Raw genomic sequence first — 16,019 nt, 5'->3', positions numbered from 1 at the left:
CAGTGTACATATAGTATCTGTGTAACATTTTGTATATTCCAGGGAGGCAGGGCCACCCCCTGGATCATACCTAGCGGAGATTGGAGCTGGCATATGAGGAGGTTCTACTCATTATTTGTGGCTGGGAAACTTATTTATTGATAGCATAGGACAGAAGAAGGAGGCGGGGATGGGGTTGTGGCTCTCTGGTGATGTGACTTCTGTTTATTTTGCTTTTCATTTTGGAGTAAATGGATTTAGCCATACTGCTCAGCCTGGTGGGTTCCCATTTCCCTCACTGGGTCCTGGAGTTTGTGCCACTGAACGAGGAGCCCTAGAGTGTCTGAGCATGTCCAGCTGGCTGTTGGGGACCTTCCAGGCCTGTTACCTTTATGCTGCCTGGTGACACCTGGTAGATTTCACGGGGACTGCCATGGCACCTATGGGGCACAGTCTGGCCCTGACAGCCAACAGGCTCAGAATCCTGATCTAGTGGTGGCCGGAAAGACAGATACCAGCACCCAAGGGCACTGACTTCCATCCACCCCAGGCATCTTCCGTTCCATCCCCCTGCCTCCCTTGCCTGTCTGCACCCAGTGGCCTGTTCTGTCTGTCCCTGTAGTGCAGCTGGTGGCCTGTTAGTGCTGGCTGCACCGCAGGCTCCTCCAGGCTGAGTTCATGGCCCTGCCCCCAAGTGGCCAGAGCCGGCTTCGCAGGATAAAAGCCAGCTAAGCTCCAGGGGCTTTCCAGGAAAAGTGTCCCTTGGAAAGGGTGTGACCCTTTCAGTCCTCCCAACAGCACCCTAGAAATGGCTTGGCCTTTTCCCCCCCTGAGCTCCACAGAGAACACAGCCAGCAGAGGACACATTCCCCGTCATCCAGAAATGGGTTTGATTCTGAGCCGAGGGACAGCAGGACTGGTAGAGACTGTCAGGCCACACGGCTGCCTGCACAGCACCCCATGCTTGGTGGGGGGTGGGAGGGATGGCAGGGGCTGGCTGTCCACAGGCTGGGCATGACAGGGAGGCTCACTAGAGGTGGCACACTTTGGAGGGGCAGTGTCGGGGAGACCTTCCTCTTGTTGGGCCACAAGACTCCATGAGGACAGCACCGTGACTGATTCCCAGTGCTAGAGGTGAGGCGGTCGGCCATGTGTAGGTGTATGTGTGTGTGTGTATATATATATATGAGTATTTATAGATATTTATAGAACAGGGCAGGGGCATACCACAGAGGGGGCACAAGTTTTCATCAACGGTCACATCTGGATGTGTCAGCTCACCACTACAACAGAGTAAGTCACAGATGAAGGGGGCTGGCTTTGGGGCTGGGGAGCCACTGTTAAGTCACAGGACACTCACCCAGGCAGGCTTGGAAAGGGAGGCCTCTGAGAAGAGGAGGATCTGTTTAGAGGTCAGAGTGGGGCTGGGGCTCTCAGGACGCGATGGACTTGCCTGACCTGATGAGCTGGCAGTTGGAGAGAAAGCAGAAAGAAAAACGGGAGAGAGAAAAGCAAGCAGAGAGCTGCTGAGGCATGGGCATGCTGCAGCGGCTGTGGGAGGGCCGGGGAGGGGAGGACGCAGGTGCAGGTGTGGCAAGGTTCCTGGAAAAGAGGGGCTGGAAGGAAAAGGGGAGGAAGATGAAGGGAGGAGCCAGAGCTTCACAGGTAGTGCCAGGGGGCTGCAGCAGCCCTCCCCAGCCCACACACACTGGCCTCTCCCATGGCACCCAGGCAGTGCACCCACAGTTCAGACCAATGCTCAGCCCCCTCGGGCTTCCCTCTTCTCTGGTCACCCTCCCTTCCAACCCACTGGCCCAGGGCCACCTCTCTCCTTGGGGAGCCCCACCCAACAGCCACCAGGCCTGATAGAGAAGGAACACTGCTTGACTCAGGATGGTGAAGCTAAAAGGGATGGCTGGACTGGAGTGAGCACCAGAGGCCACTCTGGGTGGTCAGAAAGCCCAGGACCCTCTGAAAGGACCCTGGGGGAGGCAGAAAGGGTATACGCCACTGGTCATAGACTTGTAAGTCTAAGAGGGGAGCCTTAGCTGGTTGCGGGGAGCTGCAGGTGGCATAGGTGAGCCTGGGCCCCTCCTGCTGGGAAAAGCAGAAGAGGGAGAGTCTGTGGCAGGGGAGTTGGGTGGGCTAGCTCGGTAGAGCTCAGCTGGGCCAGCAGGGACTGTTGTCCCCTTGGCTGAATAGCACAGGTGACCCCTAGGAGCAACAGGCCGAGGTGCATGAGCCTGCTGGCTGGCGGTAGTGTTTCAGCAGGGGCCAGGGACCCTGCCTTCAGTCATACACTAGCAGCTATGGTGGTACCTGGGAGGGAGGGAAGGGGGCTGTGTGTTCCTGCCTGGCCTGTGAGGTGTGTTGTGGGATGCTCAAGATTTTATCCTAGATCACCACTGGGTTACCAACAGAAGAGGTGAGACCCTATCACCCCTGCTCTGCAGTGGATTTGGCACTCGGCACTCCCAGACTGGGAACTGGATACCCTGCCCTGGCAGCATGACTCAAGACTGCACAAGAGTTATGTTGTGCCCAGGATGACATTCCTAGGCCTCTGGCCGCCTCAGAGTCCAGCCCCACACACAACGCCCTCCAAGTTCCCAGCCCCTACACCATAAACCATGAGTTCTCTGCCCTCTCTGAAGACTCTAAAGAGCACCCACGTCTGCCAACTTGGGCATGGAACCTGTTCCAAGAGCCTACAGGCTCAGCCATGGAGGCTGGGGGACTTTGGGGCCATGGGGGCCAGCCCTGGTACCTGCATCCAGCTAGGATGCTCTGAACCTGCAGCCAGGAGTTGCCCACGGGCCCCCGTGGGCATGCTGATTGTGTTTATGACTGCTGTGCCTGCTCTGCTGACTCCTCCATCAGCATGTTCTTGTCCCCACGCAAGTACAGGTTGGCCAGCAGCTCCAAGAAGATGAACTCCTTGGCCTGAGAGTGGGCAAAGAGGGAAGGAGGTTGGGACCTGATGCCTGTGCCACCCTGGCCACCCCACCAGGTCCTGCTGGGACTGTGTGCTGCAGTTGGAGCCCCAAGTATGGCTTTTCAGATGCGGCTTCTACACCACTTAGACTCAAAGACCCAACTCTTCACCACCTTTTCTCACTCAGATGGGGACACTGAGGTCCAGAGGAAAAGCCGCCTGCCCAAGGTCACAGATCTGGGAGGGGACCCAGGACCTATCATGCCACCAGGACACCTGTCTACTCAGTTTTTAATTTTTGGAGATAGGATCTCTCTCTGTTGCTAGGCTGGAGTACAGTGGGCAAGATCACTGCTCACTGCAGCCACAACCTCATTGGTTCAAAGTGATCCTCCAAGGTTAGCCTGTTGAGTAGCTAAGACTACAGGCACGTGCCACCACCAAGCCCAGCTATTTTTAAAATTTTTTTGTAGAGACCAAGTCTCACTATGTTGCCCAGGCTGGTCTCAAACTCCTGGGCTCAAGCGATCCTTCTGCCTTGGCCTCCCAAAGTGCTGGGATTACAAGCATGGGCCACTGTGCCCAGTCCCACGTTATAGTTCTATGAGACAGCTCTGGTCTGGACCGTGCCCCTCTCTGGACCTGGTCCCACAGGGCTGGTTGTCATCTCTGTCAGGCCAACACAGCCACCTGCATCCCCAGTGCCACAGGAGCCCCCTGCCCCTGTGAGGTGGTGCATGCACATTGTTGATCATGAGGTGCATGATGGTCTTGGGCATGAGACCAACCATGAGGTCCCACACGGTCTTGTTGACAACAGCCACATGGGATTCCACCAGGCTCTGGGTGGTCTCCATTTGCCGCTCCAGCTGTGGGACCATGGAGTGCATGAAGCTGTCAGAGCCATTCTCCTCGGCCTTGCTGGCCTGCCACGGAGAACACAGAGGCATCAGGGTGGCCAGGCCATGCAGCCAGGCTCCAGGCATCCCCAGGATCTCAGTCCCTCCAAGAGTACCTGGAACATTGAGGCACAGGGAGAAACAACTGGCCAGGACACACATCCAGTTCCCCACACAATCTAGAGGATTTCAGGTCTCTGCCTCTCAGGACCCCAGACTCTCCCGATTCAGCCTCGTCTTAGTTCTGACTCTAGTACCCAGAATTTGCCTCCATTTCCCAATCCAGAAATTGGAAAAGAATATCTCCAGATCCCTTGCTTGAAGACCTAGCCAGAGCTGGTGCCAGGCTACGGATGCCTGGCAGGAGGCAAGAGAAGGGCATACTCACTTTCCCCTTGTCCTGGGAGACCCACACACCAACATTGCCACCACCGCTGCCACCAGGGAGCACAGCCAAAGTAGATGCACACAGGAAAAGGGGAAGGGTTGAGTGAACCTGGGACACTGCATCCCAACTTTAATGTGTTGATGAATTCAATTTGCTAATATTTTGGGGAGGATTTTTGCATCAGTATTCATCAGTGATATTGGCCTGTAGTTCTCTGTTTTGGATGTATCTTTGGTTTTGGTATCAGGGTAATACTAGCCTTGTAGAATGAGTTTGGAATAGTTGGGTAAAGCCTCTAGTTTTGGAATAGTTTGGGTAAGGCTGGTATTAGTTCTTTAAATGTTTGGTAGAATTCAGCAGTGAAGCACCAGGTCCTAGGCTTTTCTTTGCTGGGAGAGTTTTTATTACCACTTCGATCTAATTATTTCTTATTGGTCTGTTCAGGTTTTGGATTTCATCATGGTTCAATCTTGGCAGGCTGGATGTGTCTAGAATTGTATCCATTTTTAGTAGGTTTTCCTATTTCTTTGCATACAATAGCGTATTGTATGCAAAGCTTTGCTTATAATAGCTACTAGTAAGCCTGTGAATTTTTGTGGTATCTGTCGTAATTTTCCTTTTTCATCTTTGATTTTATTCACTTGTGTCTTCTTTAAGTCTTAGTCTTACTTAGGCTACAAGTTTGTCAACATTGTTTATCTCTTCCAAAAACCAACTTTTCATTTCATTGATGCTTTTGATTGTTTTCTTCATTTCAATTCCATTTATTTCTGCTCTGATCTTTATTTCTTTTCTTCTACTAATTTTGGGTTTGCTTTGCTCTTGCTTTTCTATTTCTTTAAGATGCCTTGTTAGGTTGTTTATTTGATGCTTTTCTACTTTTTTAAAGTAGGTGTTTATAGCCATAAAGTTTCCTCTTAGTACTGCTTCTGTCGTATCCCATAGGTTCTGGCATGTTGTGTTTCCATTATCATTTAAGAAATGTTTCAATTTCCTTCTTAATTTATTCATTGACTCACTGGTCATTCCAGAGCATATTATTAACCTCCATGTGTTCATATAGTTTCCAACATTTCTCATTACTAACTTCTAGTTTTATTGCATTGTGATCAGAGAAGATGTTTGATATTATTTCATTTTTTTCTAAAGTTTTAAGACGTGTCGTGTGACCTAAGATATGGTCTATCCTTGAGAATGATCCAAGTGCTGAGGAAAAAAATGTGTATTCTGTAGCCCAAGGGAGAAGACACCCACCCCCACTCTGCTGCAACACACAGCGCTCTGCTCAGGGATGGGGCAGTGGTGTGCCGTTGTTACACAAGGGGCGCTCTCTGTCCGGGAGGGAACAGAGGTCTGTTCTGTAGTGTTTGCCATTTTCGGTGGTGCAAATATTCCATGGCTGATTTCAAGCTGCCACCATCTTCTCAGCCTGGGCTTGTTTGTACCCACCCTTGGGAAAGCTATCCAAGTATTTGAAATGATGTGGGTGTGGTGATCTAAACTGTATCTTTATTAGGGGACACTCCAAGCCAAGTTACGCTAAGCTTCTTGCAGACTCAGAGGAACTGCCCTGATGGTCTTGGATAAGATTTAGAAGAATTATCTGGGCTACCAGGCATTAGAGACTCTTATTCTCTACCTGTAATTTTCCTCCAAAAAAACAGTCTGTCTATCTATCCGTCTGTCTGTCTCTCTCTCTCTCTTCCTACCTCCCTCCCTCCCTCCATTTCTCTCTCTCTGCTGGGCCACTTGGAGCTGGGGGTGGACTGTTACAACATCCCTATGGCCACCACCACTGGGACTGCACTGGCTCAGACCTAAAGCTTGAGTAAGCTCAAGGCCCACTGTCAACACTACCTGGCTATCGCCTATGTTCACTCGAGGTCCTGGGGCTCTACAGTCAGCAGGTGGCAAAGCCAGCCAGGCTTGTGTCTTTCCCTTCAGGGCAATGAGTTTCCTCAGGCCCTGGCGGGTCCAGAGATGCTGTCTGGGAGCCAGGGACTGCAGTCAAAAACCTTAGAGATTTACCTGGTGCTTCATTCTAAGGTGGCTGAGCAGACACTGAAACCATGAGACAAAGTCCTTGCCACTCTGTCTTTCCCTTTCCACAGGCAGAGGAGCCTCACCCTGTGGCCACCACCACAGGCCCACAGGGAGTGCTGCCAGGCTACTGTCAATGTTCACTTAGGGCCCAAGGGCTCTTAAGTCACTTTTGGTGAATGCTTCCAGGCCTGGGACTCACGCTTCAGGGCAGTAGGCTCCCCTCTGGCCTAGGAAAGGCCCAGAAATTCTGTTTAATAGCCAAGGCCCAAAATTAGTGACCAGAAGAGCCCATTTGGTGCTCTACCCCATTGTGGCCAGGCAGGTACCTAAGCTGCAAAACAAAGTTCCTTTTACCTTTCCCTCTGCTTTTCTCAGGCAGAAGAAGTCTCTCACCACAGCCGCCATAGCTGGGAATGTGCTGGGTCTCACCTGAAGCCAGCCAGGTCACAGGGGGAGTGATTGGCAGAGACTACTATTCAGCCATCTTGCTCTGCCCCTCCTCCCTCACTTCACTTTACCTCCTAAGAGCTCTGTTTGCAAATACAATCACATATAGGGTTAGGGCTCCAAGTATGAATTTTCAGGAGACACACTTCAGTCTATAGCATTTGGACTTGGGAAGAGGGAAAGAACACGCACAGGAAAGTCACAGTGTAAGCAACAGTATGGAGGTGGGAAAGTTCAGCTCGTGGGTAGGAAAAATTGATTCAAGTTGGCAGGGCCCACAGGGAGATGTGGTGGGGTAGTGAGAGGTGGCCACATCAAAAGAACCTTGAATGCCAGGCTGAGGTGGGAGGCATTTCCTGTTGTGTAGAAGGTGCCATGAGGTGGTGGGGAGGGTAACATGATGAAAGGATATTTGGGAGGATGGATCTGACATCAGTATGGGTAGGGGTAAGGAGTGAACAAAGCTGAAGGCCAGGAAACTGGACACATGGCCCAGAGTTCAGGCTTAGGCTGTTCAAATGTAGTTTCTACACTGAGTTCCCATGTGGAGCCAAGCATACAGGGGGTAGATGATTTGGAAAAGCAAAACAATTCTCTTCCCATTACCACAGAGTTTTCCAGCTGAGTTCATCACCAGAGTCCTACACATCAGACAGTCGACCTGCCCCAAACTCTGTCCCTAGAAGCTGTGACCCAGAGGGAGCCCTTGTCCAACTGTAGCCCAGGGACACTGCAGCCTGAGCAGGACTGCACCTGTTCCCTCTCAGGAGCCTTATCTCTGTCTAGCCAGGCTTTGGCTTCAAATGCCCTCAGCTTTGGCTTCAAAACCTGCTGGGTCAGATTCATGAGAAATTTGGTCTTCTTTGGTTTAGGGATTTTTAAATAGCTTTTTCAAGCAGGCAGTAGATCAACTCTTCTTGGTTACCTCTAAGAACTGGCTACAACTCACAGAAATCTATTATACTCATAGCTGTGGTTTGATTACATGGAAAGGATATAGATTAAAATCAGCCAGGGGAAGAAAGGCATAGGGCTGAGTCCAGTAGGGCACCAGGCATGGAGGGTCCATTATCCCTTCCCCATGCAGTCAGAGTGCATTACCCTCCCAGCTTTGCTATGTGCCAATACGCATGGAATATTCCCAGCCAATGAGGCTCCCTCAAGCCTTGGTGTTCAGGGTTTTTACTGGAACTTCATCACAGAGGCATGCTTGATTGTCCATGTGGCTGCTCTCAGTTTCCAGTCTCCTGTCCTTCCAGGGATGACCTAAAGCCCAGACTCTAAATCATGTAGTCACTTTTCCTGGCCTGGCTAGTCCCCATCCTAAATATTATTATTAGGCCAGCCATCATGAGTCAAGATCCCCTGGCAAAGATATTCCTATCAGGTATTACATGTTGACGGTTACCTCCCAGGAGTCTAGGACAAAGGCTAGACCTCTTTTTGGTCAATGTTAACTTTTATTTGAAACTATACAACATGCCATCACTCTGTTATCCTTTCTATCTTCAAAATAACCCTAATTGGTGGGTAAGGATGTTTATTATTATAAACAAGATCTCAAGAGGGAAGACGCTTGGGCAAGGTTGCACAGTTGATCCTGGACTCATGGTACAAGACTCTTTCCACTCTCTGAGAGCCCTGAGTCCTGAGAAGATGATGGAAACAAGGTGTGTATATGTGTGTGTGCACATGTGTGTTTGTGTAAATGTATATCTAATGAGTATGTGTGGATATGTGTATGTCTGTGTGCGTGTATACATGTGGATGTCTGTGTGCCTATATGCATGTGTGTGTTGTGTGTGTACAGTGGTGCACAGCTGTAATGCCAGCTACTCAGGAGGCAGACAGGGGGAGATCACTTGAACCCAGGAGTTTGAGAGAGAAAATTCCAATGATCTTTTTCTTGCAGTTAGAAGGAAAAACCTGGGGCTGGGCATAAAGAGACAAAGCACAGTGTACAGAGGCAGAGAAATGTCTAATAAAAACAAGTGACCAAGAATTAATTAGTTCATCTATAAAGAAAGATAGCACTTAAGCACCAGATTAAAACTGGAAGATAATTTCCTCTAGAACCCTGATATCTTTGTGAGAAAACTGTTGGCCACATATGTTAATTGCCAAAACTCACAGGGCCCTGTGCAACAGAATTGGGGAGTAAAACCTTTTTTTTTAAACTCGCTATGCTACAAGTAGCATTCAATTCTTTCTCAATTAAGATTTCACAAACCTACCTCCAGCTTCCAGATGGTGAGGGAAAGTGTGATGAGATTTTATGATAAATTGTGCCTGTCTCTGAGCCCATCTCCTCCCATTGAAGAGAAGGAAAATGAGGTGAGCGCGTTACAGCCCTGCCGACAAAAGTCGCGAGGGACGCAAATGATTATTTAAAACCAGAGTCCTATAATTTATTCATGAATGCCACACATTCTATATCAGATCTTCCATTTCGATTTACTTGTATTCTTTGAAGCAAATTTATAAGATTCAAATTATGCAGAAAATGCTCCCAAGTAAATAGAAGAAAATGCTTTAACCACATGAAGTATCATGCTACACAATATGGTGTGGTGGTGAAGGGTGCAGGCTCTAAAACCAGAAAACACAGGTTCAAGTCCTGGCTCTACCACCTTGGGAAAGTTACATGGTCTCTTTGTGCTTCCATTTCCCCATCTAAAATGTGGGGATAACAATAATAGTGTCTATTTCACAGAGTTGTTTTGATGAAAATAATGTACGTAAAGCACTTTGAACAGCAGTCAGTGCTATGTGTTTGCTATAGTTATTTTAACATTTCAGATTATAAATATCTACCGTGTTATTCAGATGACAAGCGTCCCTAAGCTGATAACATGATGAAGAGCTTTTGGGTTTCTTAATTTCCATCAGTTTTGTGAGGGAAAAAATACCACATGAAGAAGAGCAACTGAAGCAGGCGTGAGAAGGAAACTTGGCTTAAGATTGGGGGGCTTGGGTTTATTAGGCTTTCATCTTCTAAAAATGTCCTAAGCTCCATTGATAAGAAGATGATTAATATCAATCTAGCTAAAAAGGACCAACAGACCCCACAAGACACTGAGTTAGAGACAAAAACAGAAGGGTAATAAATGAAATATGGAAAACTACACAACCAGAAAAATAAACAACTACCAGTACCCAAAATATGGCTAAATCTCACAGGATTATGTTGAATGAAAGATGCCAGCCACAAATGTGCACATATTGAATGATTCCATTTATATGAAGTTCAAGAACAGGTGAAACTAATCCATGGTGACAGAGGTCAGGATCCTGGTTAACTTTGAGGGAACAGCAACTGAGAAGGGGCAAGAGGGAGCCCTCTGTGCTGATGGGAACATTCTGTATCTTGAGCTGAGTGGTGGTTACATGAGTGTGCACATATGTAAATACTATGGAGTTGACTGGGCGCGGTGACTCACACCTGTAATCCCAGCACTTTAGGAGGCCTAGGCGGTGGATCACTTGAGGTCAGGAGTTCAAAGACCAGCCTGGTCAACATGGTGAAACCCCATCTCTACTACCATACAAAAATTAGCCAGGCGTGGTGGCAGGCGCCTATAATCCCAGCTACTCAGGAGGCTGAGGCCGGAGAACCGCTTCAACCCGGGAGGCAGAGGTTTCAGTGAGCCAAGATCTTGCCACTGCACTCCAGTCTGGGCAACAGAGCAAGACTCCATCTCAAAAACAAAAAACACACCAAAAAACGATAGTACAAAGTTGTAACTTAAGGTATATGACTCTCACTGTATATAAGATACTGTCTTACTCCATTTGTGGTGTTATAACAAAATATCTGAGACTGGGTAATGGGTAAAGAATAAAAATGTGTTTCTCACAGTTCTGGTGTCTGGGAAGTCCAAGATCAAGGGGCCAGCAGGTTTGTAGTCTCACAAGGGCTGCTCCTGCTTCCAAGATGGCACTTTGAACACTGTGTCCTAACATGGTGGAAAGGACAGAAAAGCAAAAGAAGAAAACCGAGCTAGGTAGCTCCCTCAAGCCCTTTCATAAGGTCACTAATCCCATTCATGAGGGAGCTCCTCCCTTACGGCTTAGTCATCTCCTAAAGACTCCACCTCCTAATGCTATTACACTGGGGTTTAAGTTCCAGTATGAATTTTAAAGGAGACACAATCATTCCAACCATAGCAAATATGCTTTACTAAAAACAAAAAAAAAAAAAGGAAAATCTTGTCTCTAAACATAATATTTTAAGAGTTTATATATTTACAGCCCAATTTTCCACTTGCTTAATGACCATGAGTGTCATTCTTAGCTGAGAAAAGTTTCAGTAAATTATTTTTCTCACATTATCTATTAATATCTTATTCAGATAAAACCAAATTTCTAACCTGGATTTTAGGTTAAGACAGGAACCCATGGTCATTTGCTGCAATGTGAGAATGACAGAGAGAGAGATATTAACTAGCAGAATCCAACTATAGAACTAAATTTAAGGGCACAGTTCTCTACTAATGACTCCCCCAGACAAATCATTACTTGGATATCAATGAATCAACTAAAAATGGAAGTGAGAACAGTTCAAGTCCTTTTTGCAATGAATGGATGTTTACAAGACTATTGAGTGAAGAGGGTTCAGAAACAAGGGGATAAATGGCATGCTAACTTGGGGTTGAATGGAGTAACGAGATGATCTTGGAAATATAAGAATCCTGCTTAATGGAACTTGTCTACTTGCAATTCAATAAACCAATATACACAAATTCAAAGAGACAAAGGAAATGAGCACTCAGAACAAAATTACAGGAATAGGGCCGGGCGCAGTGGCTCATGCCTGAAATCCCAGCACTTTGGGAAGCTGAGGTGGGAAAATCACCCAAGGTCAGGAGTTTCTGACCAGCCTGGCCAACCGGGTGAAGCCCCGTCTCTACTAAAAATACAAAAATTAACCAGGCATGGTGGTGCGCGCCTATAGTACCAGCTACTTGGGAGGCTGAGGCAGGAGAATGGCGTGAACCTGGGAGATGGAGCTTGCAGTGAACCGAGATTGCACCATTGCACTCCAGCCTGTGCAACAGAGCAAGACTACATCTCAAAAAAAAAAAAAGAAAAAAAGAAAAAAAAAAATTACAGGAACACCTTTAGCAAAGAAGCACCAAAGTTGAGATAAGGGCCACTGTCCCACCTCTGACATCTTTAATTCTTGAGTCATGGGGGTTGCAAGCCAGGGAACAGAGTCTTCTAACTGAAAGCTAAAACCAGGTTTTGGGGTAGGGTCAGAGACTGTTCAGACTCAAGATGCATGTTGCCAGGTCGAAAATATCCCGATTGCAAGAGCATTTGCAAAGACAATGGCGCTCATGGAAAGATAATACTGTGTGTTTAAAAGGAAAAAAAAATTAAAAGAATAGAAACAAGGAAGAAAAAGTGACCGGAGGGTAGGGTGACCATATGTTCTGGTTTGCAAGGTACAGCTAAGGTTATGTCTGCTGTCCTGATGCAATTATTAATAGCGCCCCTTTCACTCTCAAGTGTCTGGATTTGGATGATAAAGCATATGACCACCCTGCCAAAGCCAGGAAGTTAGCCAGAAGACCCATGTGTCCATTTTAAATGGTGTGGCCCAATCCGTAGTTGCGCTCCTGCTGCTGCCTAGCTGAGCGCTCTGTACCACCTCTGCCTCGCCCTACCCCGCCCTGCCTGGGTCTTCGGGAAGGCTGGAGTGGAACCCTCGGCTCCCGCGCTGCTCTGGTGCCACCTGCAGGTTATATGGGGGAACTGCTTCTCCACCCCCACCCCACTATCCTCCACCCCGCCTCCCCACCCCAACTCTGAACAGCTTTGGACTTGGCCAAGAGACACATTCAGAGCAAGTGAAGCCCTGACTGGGGAGTTGGCTGTACCCGACACTAAAGCCTGCGTTACGCAATCAGACCAGCCCAGTTTAAAAGCCAAGCTCCTCCTCTTCCTACCCACTCCTGTCCTGTCTCATTTTGTAGACGGGAAACTGAGGCCTAATACAATTTTCATTGGTAGTGCGTGTGGAATTGGTGGGTTCTTGGTCTCACTGACCTTCTGGAATGAAGCCGCGGAGCTTGGCAGTGAGTGTTACAGTTCTTAAAGGCGGCTTGTCCAGAGTTTGTTCCTTCTGGTGTTCGGAATTTTTTCTTTCTGGTGGCTTCATGGTCTCCCTGACTCGGGAGTGAAGCTGCAGACCTTTACCGCGAGTGCTACAGCTCTTAAGGTGGCGCTTCTGGAGTTGTTCGTTCCTCCCGGTGGGTTCGTGATCTCGCTGGTTTACAAGAGTTCAGCTGCAGATCTTCGCAGTGAGTGTTACAGTTCATAAAGTCGGTGTGGACCCCAAGCGTGAGCAGTAGCAAAAGTTACTACAAAGAGCAAAAAAAAAAAAAAAAAAAAAAAAAAACCAAAACAAAACACAACGCTTCCACAACCTGGAAATGGACCCAAGCATGTTGCCACTGCTTTTTGAGGCAGCCTGCTTTTATTCTCTTATCTGGCCCTACCCACATCCTGCTGATTGGTCCCTTTTACAGAGAGCCGATTGGTCTGTTTTACAGAGAGCTGATTGGTCCGTTTTGACAGGGTGCTCATTGGTGCGTTTACAATCCCTGAGCTAGACACAAAAGTTCTCCACCTCCCCACTAGAGTAGCTAGATACAGAGTGTGGATTGCTGTATTTACAAACCCTGAGCTAGACACAGAGTGCTGATTGGTGCATTTACAAATCTTGAGCTAGATACAGAGTGCCAATTGGTGCATTCACAATCCCTTAGCCAGACATAAAGGTTCTCCAAGTCCCCACCAGAGTAACTAGATACAGAGTGCCAATTGGTCCATTCACAAACCCTGAGCTAGACACAGGGTGCTGATTGGTGTGTTTACAAACCTTGAGCTAGAGACAGGGTGCTGATTGGTGTATTTACAATCCCTTAGCTAGACATAAAGATTCTCCAAGTCCCCACCAGACTCAGGAGACCAGCTGGCTTCACCCAGTGGATCCCACACTGGGGCTGCAGGTGGAGCTGCCTGCCAGTCCCGCACCCTGTGCCCACACTCCTCAGCCCTTGGGTGGTTGATGGGACTGGGCGCCATGGAGCAGGGGACGGCGCTTGTCCTGGAGGCTTGGGCCGCACAGGAGCCCACGGCGGGGCGGGGGGGAGGCTCAGGCATGGAGGGCCGCAGGTCCCGATCCCTGCCCGGCGGGGAGGCAGCTAAGGCCTGGCGAGAAGTCGAGCACAGCAGCTGCTGGCCCAGGTGCTAAGCCTCTCACTGCCCGGGGCCGGCAGGGCCTGCTGGCCACTCCCAGTGTGGGGCCCACCGAGCCCGCCCACCCGGAACTCGCGCTGGCCCGCAAGCGCGGGGCAGCCCTGGTTCCCGCCTGCGCCTCTCCCTCCACACCTCCCCACAAGCTGCGAGAGTCGGCTCCGGCCTTGGCCAGCCCAGGAAGGGGCTCCCACCATGCAGCGGCGGGCTGAAGGGCTCCTCAAGTGCCACCAAAGTGGGAGCCCAGGCAGAGGAAGCCGGAGAGCGAGCCAGGGCTGCCAGCACGCTGTCACCTCTCAGTAGGACTCTGAAGCATACAGCTGGAGCCTCCCAGGTACCATTCCCCACATCTGTCTTTCCCCTAACACTTTAGGGTAGTGGGGAAGCAGGAGAGCTTAAGCTTACTAAGCACCTACTGTGTACTGGCCAGAGTGGGCACTTTTCTCTCCAGCCTTGCAATTGATGGGAAATAGGTGATTGTACAACTAGGATACAGGATCAGAGTGGGCTAGTGATGTGCTCACAGTCTCTCAGCTGAAACTGGAATCCAGGGGTCTTTGACTCTAAAGCTAGTGCTCGTTTTGGGTCCCCAGCTTGAGCAATAGTTGCAAAATGCAAAGAGCACCATGAAAATCTAATATCGATCCGTGTAAGACTGTATTGCAAACAGAAACATGGAGTGTCTTCGTGGGGGGGTGACGGCGAGGTGGGGAGATTATCTCAGTTCTGTGTAACCTGGGAACTGTCCGAGGAAAATGAATGAAGCATGACTAAGTGCAATTTGTCTGATAAACAAAATCTGTCAGAACGTGGGGCCTTGTGGGTCCTGAGTGAAGGTAAGAACCCATAGTGCTGGATATTTGCTAAGGTGCTCTTTATAAAATTACTCAGGGCCTCAGTGCCTCCACCTTCTTCATGACAGTAGGTCCACTTGCCTCGGCCTCCCAAAGTGCTGGGATTACAGGCATGAGCCACTGCGCCCAGCTGGTTGGTCTGACTTAACTGTGCACTCAATCCACCCTGGGGTCAGCCAGGGCTTTAAGGCTCTAGAACTGTAGGAGATAGTCAGTACTCCTAAATTCCACCCGCAGGCCCTCTGAATCAGTCTGAGATGAATGATTTCAGGAAATCAGACAAGCAACACAGGATTTCACAATATCTCATACTTGTCTGACTGGCTAGCGTTTTGGAAAATTTCTGTGGTTAGCTAGCTAGCTTTTGTAATCTGCTTGGCTATCAAGTTTGGGATATTTATAATATTTATAAACTGAATTTAGCACAGTCCAGGCAGCTGGTCTTAGTTTAAGGAAGTTCCTTGAGCCAAGAATGAAGGAATTTTCCCCTCACTTGACAGCAAATGCATTTTGTAAGGGTGAATAGAGACGTCCAAACTTCCTGTTTTTTGTTTTTGTTTGTTTAGTTGTTTCATTTTGTTTTTGTTTGTTTGCTTTTAGTATGGGGAGAATCTGTTGAAATTCTAGACTCTTCTCTCAACAGAGGGTCTCCACAGGTATTTGCTTTATTCAGGTCCAGCGGGTCTGGAGCTGACATCTGGATTCAGAGACAAAAATAAATGATGGTACTGGCCCCATTCCTCCCCCAGCCCCAGGCTCAGCCTGTGCCTGTGCCTGGGACCAGGACCAAGGCCACTACAGGCGAATGTGTCCTCAGAAACCTGGATCTCCATTCCCTTCCATCTCCCTCCACCTGGCCCACCTAGTCTCCACCCACATAGAGGTGCAGCCTGCATCCCACCCACTCCTTCCCGTGACCACTTCTTACCTACATTATAACGGGGTGGGGCCTTACCCTAAATCATGCATTCTCAACAGAGGCATTATCACCCCACAGAGGATGAAAAGGCAGGGGAGGAAGGGCAGTTGACCATCTTAGCTATTACCATGGTTCTGACCCTCCAAAGGCTCACAGTCCATACATATGTCCATGTAAGGAAGCAGTAAAACCATCTCTATTTGCAGATGATGCGATCTTGTATCTAGAAAATCCTATGGAATGTATAGTGTATCTATGGTATTAAAATTTCATACAGGGAGGCACAATTGGG

The 16,019-nt window shown here is 48.7% G+C and overlaps 1 protein-coding gene across 1 annotated transcript; it reads right to left on the bottom strand.

Annotated features, from left to right (window-relative positions):
• Window positions 1-2,734: 2,734 nt before the first annotated feature.
• LOC129013828 (putative GED domain-containing protein DNM1P34) lies at window positions 2,735-3,864 on the bottom strand. Its single transcript, XM_054450579.1, has 2 exons — window positions 3,658-3,864; window positions 2,735-2,922 (listed from the first exon to the last, which is right to left on the bottom strand). Exons 1-2 carry the CDS (start codon window positions 3,862-3,864, stop codon window positions 2,821-2,823), a joined length of 309 nt encoding a protein of 102 aa, XP_054306554.1. The 3' UTR covers window positions 2,735-2,820.
• Between the last annotated feature and the right edge of the window lie 12,155 nt (window positions 3,865-16,019).

Source organism: Pongo pygmaeus, chromosome 16, assembly GCF_028885625.2.
Source record: "Pongo pygmaeus isolate AG05252 chromosome 16, NHGRI_mPonPyg2-v2.0_pri, whole genome shotgun sequence".
NCBI lineage: Eukaryota > Metazoa > Chordata > Mammalia > Primates > Hominidae > Pongo > Pongo pygmaeus.
Note: the sequence above shows the minus strand (reverse complement) of the source record. Positions and strands in the feature narration are given on the sequence as shown.

Excerpts from the sequence above, each read along its gene's own strand:
- LOC129013828 (XM_054450579.1), bottom strand. The coding sequence starts at position 3,864 with ATGCCTCTGTGTTCTCCGTGGCAGGCCAGCAAGGCCGAGGAGAATGGC. Across the intron at positions 2,923-3,657 it reads TGCACCTCATGATCAACAAT|GCCAAGGAGTTCATCTTCTT; the intron begins GTGCATGCACCA and ends GCCCACTCTCAG.